This window comes from Somniosus microcephalus, chromosome 15 (genome assembly GCF_052327205.1).
Source record: "Somniosus microcephalus isolate GS21.2 chromosome 15, FLI_Smic_1.0, whole genome shotgun sequence".
In the NCBI taxonomy this organism is placed as follows: Eukaryota; Metazoa; Chordata; class Chondrichthyes; order Squaliformes; family Somniosidae; genus Somniosus; species Somniosus microcephalus.
The window spans coordinates 71,005,929-71,020,122 of NC_141001.1; the positions used below are offsets into that span (position 1 = coordinate 71,005,929).

A 14,194-nucleotide genomic window follows, 5' to 3' on the forward strand; every position below is an offset into this window, starting at 1 on the left:
AACCCTGTTACCTGTAATTATCTTTATTATTTTAATTACTTCAATCTGATCACCTGTTAACCATCTCATCTCCAGGATACAAAACCTAAGTTTACCCAGTTTCTCATCATAGATAAGCCCCCTCACCTGCTGGGTCATTGCTGGACATTCTCCACGTCCAGGGTGTTGTTCCTTAAAGTTATCACTAAAACAGATTATCTGGTCATTATCACATTGCTGTTAGTGGGAGCTTGCTGTGTGCAAATTGGCTGTTGCATTTCCTACATTACAACAGAGACTTCACTTCAAAAGTAATCCATTGGCTGTAAAGCACTTTGGAACGTCCGGAGGTCATGAAAGGCGCTTTTATATTCTACACCTCATGATGAAGCTCAGCATCCCCATTTTAGCCTTTCTGGTCAAATTTGAGCCTGCAAGGTTACTTATGTGGTAAATCCCTTTGTTTAGCAACCCTCTCTCCCGTGTTTCCCCATTTTGGTTGCATTTTCATCTACCAGTCTTTTGTCCAAAGTGTACAACCTCACACTTTGTTACATTAAATTGCCATTGTTCTGCCTGTTCACCTAGCCTATCTATGTTCTTTTGGAATTTTACACGCTTCTTCACAATTCACCCCTTAGTTTTCTGAAAATATCGCTATGCCTGTCTCTGTTCCCAAATCGAAGTGATTTACATATAGCCTGAAAAGCTGGAGCCCCAACACCCATTCGTTCCGGTGGGAAGTCACTGATTATTGCCTGCTAATCCAAGCAAGTCCCTTGTACCCCAACTCTCTGCCACCTACCTTCCAACCAACTTCCTGCCTATGACGCAAGGCCACCTCCAGTTCCATGCACCCCAGATTTATCTAATTACCCTGTTACATAAGAACATAAGAAATAGGAGCAGGAGTAGGCCAATCGGCCCCTCGAGCCTGCTCCGCCATTCAATAAGATCATGGCTGATCTGATCCTAACCACCAATCTACTATCACAGAACCATCTCCTGAATCTAACAGAATTAGACACACGAAATAGGAGCAGGATCAGGCTACACGGCCCCTGGGCCCGCTCCGCTACCCACAGGGCCATGACCGATCCGAACCTAGACTCATGTCCAAATTCCTGCCCGCTCCCCGTAACCCTTAATTCCCTTTACTTCTAGGAAACTGTCTATTTCTGTTTTAAATGTATGTAATGATGTAGCTTCTACAGCTTTTTGGGGCAGCATATTCCATGGACCTACCACCCTCTGAGTGAAGTAGTTCCTCCTCATCTCAGTTTTGAAAGAGCAGCCCCTTATTCTAAGACTATGCCCCCTAGTTCTAGTTTCACCCATCATCGGGAACATCTTCCCCGCATCCACCCGATCCAACCCCTTCACAATCTTATATGTTTCAATAAGATCGCCTCTCATTCTTCTGAACTCCAATGAGTAGAGTCCCAATCTACTCAACCTCTCCTCATATGTCCATCCCCTCATCCCCGGGATTAACCGAGTGAACCTTCTTTGTACTGACTCGAGAGCAAGTATGTCTTTTCTTAAGTATGGACACCAAAACTGTATGCAGTATTCCAGGTGCAGTCTCACCAATACCTTGTACAACTGAAGCAATACCTCCCTATTTTTATATTCTATCCCCCTAGCAATGAAAGCCAACATTCCATTGGCCTTCTTAATCACTTGCTGCACCTGTATACTAACCTTTTGAGTTTCGTGCACCAGGACCCCCAGATCCCTTTGTACTTCAGTACTTTCCAGTTTCTTGCCATTAAGATAATAACTTGCTCTACGATTTTTCCTGCCAAAGTGCATAACCTCACACTTTCCAGTATTGTATTCCATCTGCCAAATCTCTGCCCACTTACTTAGCCTGTCTATGTCCCCTTGCAGGTTTTTTATGTCCTCCTCACTCACTACTTTCCCCCCCATCTTAGTATCATCTGCAAACTTTGATATGTTACACTCGGTCCCCTCCTCCAAATCGTTAATATAGATTGTAAAGAGTTGGGGACCCAGCACCGACCCCTGCGGAACACCACTAGTTACTGATTGCCAGTCTGAGAATGAACCATTTATCCCAACTCTCTGCCTTCTGTTAGATAGCCAATTCTCTATCCATGCCAGAATATTACCCCCAATCCCGTGATTTTTTATCTTAAGCAATAATCTTGTGTGGCACCTTGTCAAATGCCTTTTGGAAGTCTAAATACACTACGTCCACTGGTTCCCCTTTATCCACCCTATATGTTACTTCCTCAAAGAACTCCAGCAAATTTGTCAAACATGACTTCCCCTTCATAAAACCATGCTGCCTTTGTCCTATTAAATTATGATTATCCAAATGTCCTGTTACTGTCTCCTTAATAATGGACTCCAAAATTTTACCTACCACAGATGTTAGGCTAACCGGTCTATAGTTTCCAGCCTTCTGTCTACTGCCCTTTTTAAATAAGGGTGTTACATTAGCAGTTTTCCAGTCTGCCGGGACCTTTACCGAGTCCAGGGAGTTTTGGGAAATTATTACCAATGCATCCACAATCCCTACCGCCACTTCCCTCAAGACCCTAGGATGTAAGCCATCCGGTCCAGGTGATTTATCCGCCTTGAGTCCCATTATTTTACCGAGTACCACTTCCTTAGTGATTTTGATCGTGTTTAGCTCCTCCCCCCTATAGCCCCCTGTTTGTCCAGTGTTGGGATATTCTTAGTGTCCTCTACTGTAAAGACTGATACAAAATATTCATTCAGTGTTTTTGCCATCTCCATATTTCCCACCATTAATTTCCCGGTCTCATCCTCTAAGGAACCAACATTTACTTTAGCCACCCTTTTTCTTTTTATATAACTATAAAAACTCTTACTATCTGTTTTTATATTTTTTGCTAATTTACTTTCATAATCTATCTTCCCTTTCTTAATCAATCTTTTTGTTACTTTTTGCTGTCTGTTAAAGTTTTCCCAATCCTCTATCCTCCCACTAGATCTGGCTACCTTATATGCCCTTGTTTTTAGTCGAATACTATCCTTAATTTCTTTACTTAGCCACGGATGGCTGTCTTTTCTTTTACACCCTTTTCTTCTCAGTGGAATATATATTTTTTGGAAGTTGTAAAATAACTCCTTAAATGTACACCACTGATCATGTATCGTCTTACCGTTATATAGAATCTCATCAAAAGCCTTCTGAAAATCAAGGTTTATAACATCCATTGATCTTTTTTCTGTACTTCTCAGTGACTTAACAACTCTGCTTCAGTGACTATTATAGAATTCGCTCAAGTTAGACATCACTCACTGTTCACCAATGATAACTCTTCCTAATTAACTTGCACTTCGTTAGTGCTCATGTATTCTGTCCCTGATAATGGATTCTAGCAAATTTTCCACTATTAACGTTAAACTCACTGGCCTGAGCCAATGTTCCCCCTAATTCTTTTTGGGTGCGCGGCCCTTTTAACGGGCGGCACAGCCCATTCAAAGTTTCTTTTCACATTGGAAAAGCCGGTCCCGGGCTGTATGGAACCGGCAGCTAGCTGCGCGGAGGGGACATTGCTGTAGCTGCTTGCTTATTCCTCTTCTTCCCTTCTTGAATAATGGTGTAAACGTCGAAACCCTCTGTACTCAGCAAGTTTTGGAAGATTAGCCTCTGCTAGTATAGTAAATGCAGGAACATTGGCCTAGAAATTGTTGGGAGCGGCACATCTCGCGGCGAGTAATTTTTTCCCTCACCTTTTGAGCTTTTTTGCGCCGCAAATGCGACTTGATATCGGCGTGGTGAGGTCAATGGGGCATCTGGGACCACATGAACATCGAGTCCAGTAGTCTATCTCTCTATCCTTAAATTTCATTGGTTAAGAAAGAAACAGTGAACAAGCGAGAAGAAAATAGGATGCGATTAGAGTCAAATTAGAGAGAAAGAGAGAGGAAAGGAAAAGAAAAATTGGATGAAGAGAGGAAAAAAGAGAAAAGGAAAAGGAAACAATTAAAACATTTAAAATGTAAAAAATTTCTAGGAACAATTTTCTACCTGCAGGAGTGAGACTCCATAATTTCAATTGTTCCCTTTCTGGGCCTCCAAGGTTGAGTTTCATGTCAGAACCATAAACCATGTCATTAATGGCCCCAACGACATGAAATACCAGCCCTAAATGTCTGCAGAGATTCATTCGTAATTACGGCGCAAATCCAGCAACTTCTTGACATTCACGGGGAGGCACAAATCGACCAGCAATTTGTGACGCCGCTCTTCCTCGGTACAAATTGCTGTGCTTTTTTAACACACTAATAATGGCGAGCGCTGTGAACACACCATTATTTTTACAACAATTTCTGGGCCATTGTAATGAATAAACTAATGGGATTGAAGCCAGCTACATTCCCAGGCCCAGATGGCTCCCACCCAAGGATGTTAAAAACAACCTGTACGTTTCCCCCTTCCACTAATCTCCATTCTTCCCCGTACTGCTAGTATTGTATTCTCCTCTTCCACTGTGAGGTAAAAGGGGAGTGCAGGAAAGAGAAGAATGCTATTTTGTACAAAACCCAGGCGAATTGTGTAATACTTATTTTTTTTCCAAGGGTGGAAATGTTTTCAATCAACAAAATTAAAAAAAATCATTTTAACATTTATAAAAATTGGGTAGCCAGAATGCCCTGCATCTCCATAAAATATATCTCAGCTTTTATTGAAATATCATAATTGACAGACGATACATTATGTGGGGTGATGGGAGGCACAAAAGTATATTTCGCAGAGACAGCACCAGAATCACTCAATCTACACATCCATATAGTGCACCCTTACAATCAAAATCTATGATTAATGTTTGCTATTTTAATTGCTTAACTGGCATGTGGTACAAACAGAATACAAGAGGAGAAGCTTTGGGAGGTAATCTGCATTATTCAGCCAATGAGATGAGACCAAAGAAATACAATGAAATATTTGGTTTTAAATATGGAGCGAATGGGGCATGCTGAACCAAGCTTTTTATTCTCTTTGGGGGGGGGCGGGGGCCCGGGGGGGGGGCGGTCGGGGGGGAAACACAGCCATTAAATAATCATTCTCCAAACAACAAATAAACAGGAACCCTAAACTAACTAATTAAAAACTGGTTGGTACCTCTAGTCCAGAAGTGTCCAAAGTTTTTTTAAAATCTTTTTACCATGACTTTATAAACACACAAAATTCATGCCAATACCATCAGATTCTGCAAGCACAGGTTTAGAGCAAGCTCAACATAAAATTACCGGGACTCACTAAGACCAGCTGGTCGAAGATCCGTTTTACCAGGTCTTCTGCACCTATAAAAACCTGACGGCACTAGCACAATATAAAAACAGCTATTGTGGGCCACTTCAATACCTTGTGGGCCACATAGAAAGCTTCATCAATCGATGTTCCCATTAGTTTGCATACATCTGAAGCAGCTGACAATAGCAGATCTGGACATTCTGATTCAAGATTTAGCCACTAATGTAGGCCACAATATCCTAACAGGATAGACCAGCAAGAAAAATAAGCATGAATTGGAATCAGGTTGCAATTGGCCACATTTGCATGGTTTGGGGGCCACATGTAGGCACTCCCCACCCAGAGTCATAGTTTGTACATTGCTGCTCTAATCAGAATGATAACAGAACCAGCATTTTTCCCACCCACTGCCTTAAGATATAATCACTTAAATTTAATCTGACAGGGCTACCCATTGAAATATCATATCCAAATGATTCCCATCTATATCCTCCATTTAAATTACTTGTAATAGTGATATAACCACAGCTTTTTCTCCTTTAATCTTCATCAAAGCACATCACGTCTCGTATGCATCCTACATTCATGTAGTACAGACACATTGTTCAATAAATTTTAACCAAGGCATACAGTTTGAGGTTTCATCTAATTTTTTTTTCTTCACCAATATTCATCTCCTTCCTAGTGGTATGGCTCTACAAGCCAGACTTGCTCTGGTATTTCACCCAATTAGCGGTTACTCAAATTTGAACCATTAGCGGTAGCTTTTCAACCGATTCAACCCAAATCTTTCTGTCTTCACCCATTTTACATTTCTGGATGCAGTTTTAATCTGAAAATGATATCCTGGTTAAAAATGAACCACATCTGCTCTTTATAAGTCACGGATTCACAGATTACTAAAAGTAGCCATGCAGGTTAACAAGGACATTAAAAAAAGCAAACAAAGCACTGGGGTTCACTTCTAGAGGAATAGAATTGAAAAGCAGAAAAGTTATGTTAAACTTGTATAGAACTTTGGTTAGACCACACTTGGAGTACTGTGCACAGTTCTGGTCTCCATGTTATAAAAAAAGGATATAGAGGCACTGGAGAAGGTGCAAAAAATATTTACTAGAATGATATCAGAACTGAGAGATTATACCGATCAGGAAGATCTAGAGGGGAGATGAGCAGAAAAGTTTTCACTCAGGAGAGTTGTCGGGATCTGGAATACTCTACCTGAAAAGCTGGTGGAAGATGATTCCTTAAATAATTTTAAAAGGGAGTTGGAGAGGTACTTGAGGATTGTGGAACTTACAGGGTTGCGGACAAAAGGTGGGGGTGTGGGACTAAGCACGACTGCTCTTTCAAAGAGCCAGCACAAACACGATGGGCCGAATAGCCTCGTTCTGTGCTGTAAGTTTCTATGATTCGATGAAAGATTAAACAGGCTGGGGCGCTTTTCTCTAGAAAAAAGACTGAGGGGTGAACTGATAGAAGTCTTCAAGATTATGAAAGGGTTTGATAGGGTAGACGTAGAGAAGATGATTCCACTTGTGAGGGAAACCAAAACTTGGGGCCATTAATACAAGAGTCAGCAATAAATCCAATCGGGAATTCAGGAGAAACTTCTTTACCCAGAGTGGTTAGAATGTGGAACTCGCTACCACAAGGAGTAGTTGAGGCGACGAGCAGAGATGCATTTAAGGGGAAGCTAGATAAACAGATGAGGGAGAAAGGAATAGAAGGATATGTTGATGGGGTTAGACGAAGAAGGGTGGGAGAAGGCTCGTGAGGAGTATAAACCACTGGCATGGACCGGTTGGGCCGAATGGCCTGTTTCTCTGCTGTAAATACTTTGTAACTTTGTAATGACCCCCAATAAAAATCTTACAATCTGTTGCTGGGGGATTGTAGTTTCAGGAATTGATTGACTTGGCTTATGCAGTATATCAAAGTGCTACTGCCCTTTAAAAAAAAAAAATACATTTGGAAAATACAAATAAAATTGAAAATCATATGTTCTTTTTCTGATGGTTAAGCTTTAAACCTCACTTCTTACAATGCAGATATCATGTTACCCTGATAATAACAATGGTCCATGAAGCTGAAGCCAGCATATCAAATAAGTGACCATAAAAAGCTGAAGCACGGTTCGTCTGACGACCGGTAAATATACTGACCTGGAATTCGCGGTCAACGGCGAAGCAAAGGCATTCGCCACTGGCCCTGAAGTAATTTTTGCACAAAGATCTAGCCATCTCTGTGTCGAGAAGTTCGGTTTTCCAATGTGTAATTCAAATCAACGTAGTATAGTGGGAATCCCATAGCGCGAGCTGCTGTGACGCCAAGAAGCTGTCTAATCAGCCAATCAAAATGCAGAATTCTCAGACAGTGAACTGGGAAGTGAGTAAGCTCTTAAAATTCTAACTTTTTAAAAATGTTTGAGAGCAAAACAAAGATTGGGCTCACACATGGGGAAAAGGCAAACCTGAAATAAAGATGAACAAACTTAAAAAAAAAGTAAAACAATTTTTTTAAGTCTCTTAAAAATATATATTTTTATTAAAATGGATAAATTGGAAACTGCGCAAAATTATACCTAATGTCTTTGAGTCCAACTTTTAATGGGGTATTTAATAGCGTAATTACTGCGGTAAAGCCGAAGTTTGTGTCAGTTTCCATGATCTGAGAGATTTCACTGATTGCCAGCTCTGCGGGGGTGTGGGGGGTACATCGCAGTCTATGGAGAAGCAGTGAATGACTGACCGCGAGTGCAGGATTTCCGCATTAGGCTGCACAAGCCTCTAGATCCTGAAGTTGCAGTCAGTTTCAAAGGCAAAATGACAGCGAACGCTGCCAGTTCGCCAGCATCGAGACCGCGAATTCTGGCAGAATTTGCTGTCAAAATAATGGCTAATGTGAATATCCAAAAGTTGCTGTCCAAGTTGTGCCACTCTTGTCGTTAGCTTCGCGAAAAAGGCTTCCCGTACTTAGCCGCCCCGTTTTTCTTTAGGAATTGGCTGTATTTGCCCATTAAACTGACCACAGAAAGTTAAGTCCTGTCATTACAAGCGCAAGTATTCTTTTAACGATGTGATAAGCATTGCTGTCTGCCAATCAGCTTCTTTGGCACTGAAAATTAACTATTACAATTATGGAGCCTTATTCCTTCAGGTTTTGAATTCTTCCGGGAGGTTTCAAAAATGTCAAATTTTAAATTTATTTTTCTTACTTTTCCTTTCCCTTAATACAATCCTTCTTTCTCCCTCTTTATTTGTCTTTCTGTATCTGATTTGACTCCTTCTTAGTCCCTCCTCTGTTAATTTCTCAATCCTTTAATCTCATTCATTAAGGAAATACACTGTTGGTCCCGTCGTTCACTCAGGTCCCAGATGCCCGGTTTCCCTCACATTAGGTTGCACATTCAGCAACTTTGTGACCAAATATTTTTTGAGCTGAAGGTTACAGGGGCAAGTCTAACTAATGGCAGATGCCCTGCTACGGCAAAATCTGGCCCATTAGGATACCAACACCTGCTCATCAGATAAAGCAGGAAGCTTCTTACGTTGCTGACAGGCAACCTTGCCATTTTTACTGCAGATCACGGACATGAATTCTGCCCTTTCAAACATGGGTTGTGTCTGGACAGTATTTTGAGATATACAAATCTGTATAAAGTGATGTGCTCGTGGTTACAGAGATGAGAGCAATTTAAAGTATAGTACGTGAAAGCATAATGGTTTAAGTGTGATTTTCCCTATAATGTATTGGAAAAAATACATTAAACATGCAGTGACAACACTGTTACTTAACAATTATACAAACAGTTCAATATGTGCCTTTGCGACAAAATGCAATTATGGCAGTTTTAATAGACCAGCTACAAAACTTAGCAATTTCAGTTAGAAACATCTACAAACTATAGGCACTGTAAACGTCAGGGACAGCAAATCGTGAGTTGTGACGATATTTAATTACAAGCCATCAATAATACTAGACTTCTGTGTTGTAATGTTTACATGAAGTATTCTGCATATGATTCAATGTTTCTACCTCCTTGTAAATAAAACAAACTTATTATCACTATCTGTCAATAAATGATTCTGGTATCAAATGTACTTGTAAGGGAAACAGGAACAGCTGATCTGTCTGGCTTGATCACAGGAACAAGCAACCAAAGCTTCTGACAATAAAGTTAAAATCTGCAGTGGTCAAAAAAATGAAAGGAACAGCATTCCTTTATTCTTTGAGTTTCTTAATTTAAATTTCAGAAGCATCATAAATCAATTGTGCACCTTTTGAACAGACTCCAACAGATGCAGAATGTTCAAAGCAGCTGCTATGCTAAATAATTTGAAGTGCAAGGGGCCTATAATTTTCCAAGTACTGTATCATAATTGAAAAGAAAAAGTCCTCATCTATACATACATTTTTGGTGCTGCAAAATAAGGGCCAAGAAATTACACCGAGATAGTTAGCATGAATGCCACCCTGAATCATCTTTTGCCATTCTTCCTGTCACAACCATCATGCTCCCATGTGTCAGTTAGATGCCAGATCTTTTAGACTGGTGTTTATGCAATCCTTATATCTTTTGAAATGATCAAGAGAGTATTCATAATTATTTTATAATACAAGTGCAAAGACTAATTTCAGAATAGGAAAATATTTCCTGTGTCGTACATGTAACAAAATCAGAATCCCTGTCGCAGCACTGAAATGGCCCTAATCAAAAGCACAAATGACATCCTACGTGACTGTGACCCCCCCCCTCACCCTTCACGACCTGTCTGCAGCCTTTGACACTGTTGACCACACCATCCTCCTCTAACGCCTCTCCTCCGTTATCCAACTGAGTGGGACTGCCCTTGCCTGGTTCCACTCGTACCCATACAGTCATGGCCAGAGAATCTCCTGCAATGGCTTCTCTTCCTGCCCTTATAGCGTTACCTGTGGAGTTCCCCCAAGGATCTATTCTTGGCCCACTACTGTTTCTCACCTACTGGCTGCCCCTCCGCAACAGCATCTGAAAACACATGTTCCACATATATGCTGATGACACCCAGCTCTACCTCACCACCCACCTCTCTCGACCCCTCCACTGCCTCTGTTGTCAAACTGCTTGTCATCCAGTCTCAAATGAGCCGAAATCTCCTCTAAACACTGGGAGGACTGAAGCCATTGCCTTTGCCCCCACCCAACCACAAACTCCATTTGTTAGCCACCTCCCTGGCCACTGTCTCAGGCTGAACCAGACTGTTCGCAACCTCGGCGACCTTTTGCCTCTGTAATATCACTCATCTCTATCTCTGCCTATCTACTGCTGAAACCCTCATCCAGGCTTTTGTTACCTCCAGACTCGACTACTCCAATGCTCTCCAACCAGCCTCCCAGCTTCCACTCTCCATAAACTTAAGCTCACCTAGAACTCTGCTGCCCGTATCCCAAGTCACACCAAGTCCCATTCACCCATCACCCCTGTATTCGCTGACCTACATTGACTCCCAGTTTACCAACACCTCCATTTTAAAATTCTCATCTAAGTTTTCTAATCCATCCATGGTCTTGCCCCTCCCTATCTCTGTAACCTCCTCCAACCCAACAACCTTCCGAGAACTCTCTGTTCCTTCAATGTTTGGCCTTTTGGGCATCCCCAACTTCCTTTGCCCCACCATTGGTGGCTCTGCCTTCAGCCGTATAGGCACTAAACTCTGGAATTTCCTCCACCTCTCTTTCCTTCATCTCTCTTTCCTCCTTTAAGACGCTCCTTAAAACCTAACCTCTTTGACCAAGCTATTGGTCATCTGTCCTAATGACACCTTCTTTGGCTCAGTATCAATTTTTATCTGATTACACTCCCATTCGTGCCTTGGGAAGTTTTACTACTTTAAAGGTGCTACATAAATGGCAAATTGTTGTTGCAATAGAGAAGTGAATAACATAACTGAAAATCTGTTGAATTGGGTTCCTTTTCAGCAAGAGTCCTTCAATTTGTTCTAACTGTTCTATTCTACTTAGGGAGTCAGCCTTGGCTCAGTTGTATCATTCTCACCTAAGTCGGAAGATCATATGTTCAAGCCCCATATATTTCATACAAAATGCCAAAGAATTTTTTTTCACAAAAATAACCTAAATGGCCAGGTAAAACTATTGTGATCATGGGCCAATTTCTTTATAATGATAAATTTCCCTAATTTTTCTTTGCCAATTTTCTTTCCTCTCCTCCTGATCCTTTTCTGTGTTGTGATTCCACAAACACCAGTTGCCCTCTGGTAGTCATCATTAATGTGTTGAACTTTGTCCACAAGTGTCAGTAGGGACCACACCCAATATGTCCTCACTCAACACCCACATACCTGTACTTCCAGCTGAGGTCACTGGATAGCAATCAGGGGTGGGCAGATTTTTCCCTTCCCTAATCTGGTCAACTACCACTGGCCAGCTGAGATTAGCTAGTTTAGCACAGAATGGAGAAACAAACCTGGGACCTTCCTGGATTGTATGGCTTAGTTGAGTAACTCACTGAGGCATCGAATGCTTTAAACCTGTTTAATGCCTCGAAAATGCCAGTGCATGATGAGCGAACTCTTTCTCTTATGAGACTGCATTGTTCGTAGGTCCAAGTGACAGATTAAAAAATATATATAATCTGACAGTTCAATTCTTGTTCATTACAAGAACACTCTAAAAATCCTTTCCATACAATAAAACTAAAAAGTAACCCACCGTATATCTACTCACCGTTGAAGTGTGGAAAGTGGCTTAACAGAAAAATTAAATATTTTGTCAAGTGAATTTATCAGGTACCCTCAGCTGTCACTATTCAATTATTATATAAATACAAGTTGTTGTTGTAAACAGATAACATGCTAACTTTGTCTGAATTTCTCTCTCACACAACATAGATAAGAGAAGCACTTATGTAATACTATCTGATCATTCTTTTAATGTTATATAGCTGCGACAATTAAAACAAGTACTCCATAAAACAAGTTTCTTATAAAATTCACCATACACATTCCATCAACTTTCGGTACACAGAAGTTACGTTTTCCCAAGAGCCAAGCTACTGTACATTCTGAATACAGTATCGGACTCTCAGGACCACAAATATGTGCTGAGCCCATGGTCAAATGCCTTTAAAACTGAATAAATTTATATTTTCCAAATACATTAGTTAGGACAATTTGGTATATCACTGTATTTATTCAAAAAGGAAGCTTTAATGTTATTTCCCACACTTGACACCAGTTGGAATACTATTTCTAGCCTTTGTGATTTACCCACACTTTCTAACAGCAGATGTTAAACTAATGTACATTAAGTTTCCAATGGTGAATAAAATTACAAAGTTAGATACGTGAACAGATCCACAGAACATTTTCCAATTTATAGTCCTTTCAGTTGCAATACACTGAAATATAATTCAAAAATGTACTTTATATGAAACGTGTTTCAAGAAAATCTATCATCTTGTGAAATTCAACAAACAAGTCATTATGAGGTGCAAAAAAATGATAATTTAGAAAGCTGGTCATGTTGGACCTCGTTATAGTTTTTAAAAATTATCTTTCAAAAAAAACACTGGGTTCAAATAAAACAGCCTGGATCAGAGCGAGCTCAGCACAAGGAATTGATTTACCATTTTATTTCCTACCAACAGCTTCATGTACATGATCTTCGATCCAGTTCCTTGGTATATTTTATCAAAAGAAAATTCTGCTTCCTTGAATGTTCACTTTTCAAAATCTCGATTTTTTATTGTCAACCTATTCACTACCGCTCTCTTATATAAAGGTCTCCAGATTCGATGAAAACTCGTGCGTGTCTCTCCAGATTCTGTGCGCTGGATATTATTCATTAACCAACACGATTAGCTATCAGCCTGAAACTTGCAACTTCTTGAAGCTGTACAAATGTCATTTTCACGAACAGAAATATCACACAGATATATAGAAATGAATGAACACACACACACCAAATAAATGAGTTGATCTTACTAATCCGAATACGTTGCCAGCAGTCACAAAGGCAAGTAAGTACATTTGGGCGAACGCTTGGTGTTTACTGTATTGCATTTATTATAAACATCGAGTTTCTACAGGTCGCGCGACTTAGATTTTGACGAACTTTTCAGAACACTGTGAAGCGACACCACGTCTTAAAACTCCTGTGTCTGCGGCCTTAGTGTCATTAGTTTTTTTCACTAAGAAACTTTTTCACACGGCAATTTAACAAAAGGCACAATTTTACATTTACGGTCCAGGATCTACACCGTTACCAAAAGCCACTGAAGACCAACTGGCGTCTAGACGGAAAGGGGACTGCGACCTTTTATCTGGGAAACGACTCTTTAGCTTTAAAAACAAAATCGCTTTGCGATGATAGGGGTCTGAAGACGTCGTGGAGCTGCCACAAGACACATCCAGCACCGGATTTTCTCAAAACTTTCATTTACTACAAATAACAACGGAATGGGCCAACAACGCGGAGCCCAGGAGTCTGATCACAGACAGCAACACCCAGTCCCCACTTGGACAACCCACACCTACCTGTTGCGACCAAGTAGTGACTAAAAGCGATCAGCGTTAGTAATAAAGTCTCCATTTGTAGTCAGAAGAACAAGTGAAAATGTTTCACTCGGGCCCCATGGTTACAATGTACCGAGACACACACCAGCGCGCCTTCAGCCCGCTGCCCTGCAGCCAACAGTTTCCCCACTGGACACTTCTTCCCTCCCTCCCCCCAGCGACAACCCAACTCGCCAGCGGAAGCCCGGCCACACTCGCTGATTGACGGCGCGGCTTAGCCAATCAGCAGGGCAGCCTCGCACGCTTCCCCTTTCATGTTGCAAAATCATTGACTCGCTGCCGGCCAATCAGAAGCGAGAAGAGGCGGGACTTGCTCATCCTTTCCTCCCCCCACCACCACAGATGGAAGTTAGGCTGACTTGAAGAATTTGGAGATTTGGCT

At 41.1% G+C, this 14,194-nt stretch overlaps 1 protein-coding gene across 1 annotated transcript in view; it reads right to left on the bottom strand.

Annotated features, from left to right (window-relative positions):
- lrp5 (low density lipoprotein receptor-related protein 5) overlaps positions 1-13,956 on the bottom strand; it is a 240,912-nt gene extending 226,956 nt beyond the window's left edge. Inside the window, exon 1 of the mRNA XM_086007994.1 lies at positions 13,774-13,956. Within this exon, the coding sequence (XP_085864120.1) occupies positions 13,774-13,828 (55 nt within the window). The 5' untranslated portion in view covers positions 13,829-13,956. The remainder of the gene's footprint in view (positions 1-13,773) is intronic.
- Positions 13,957-14,194: the final 238 nt, after the last annotated feature.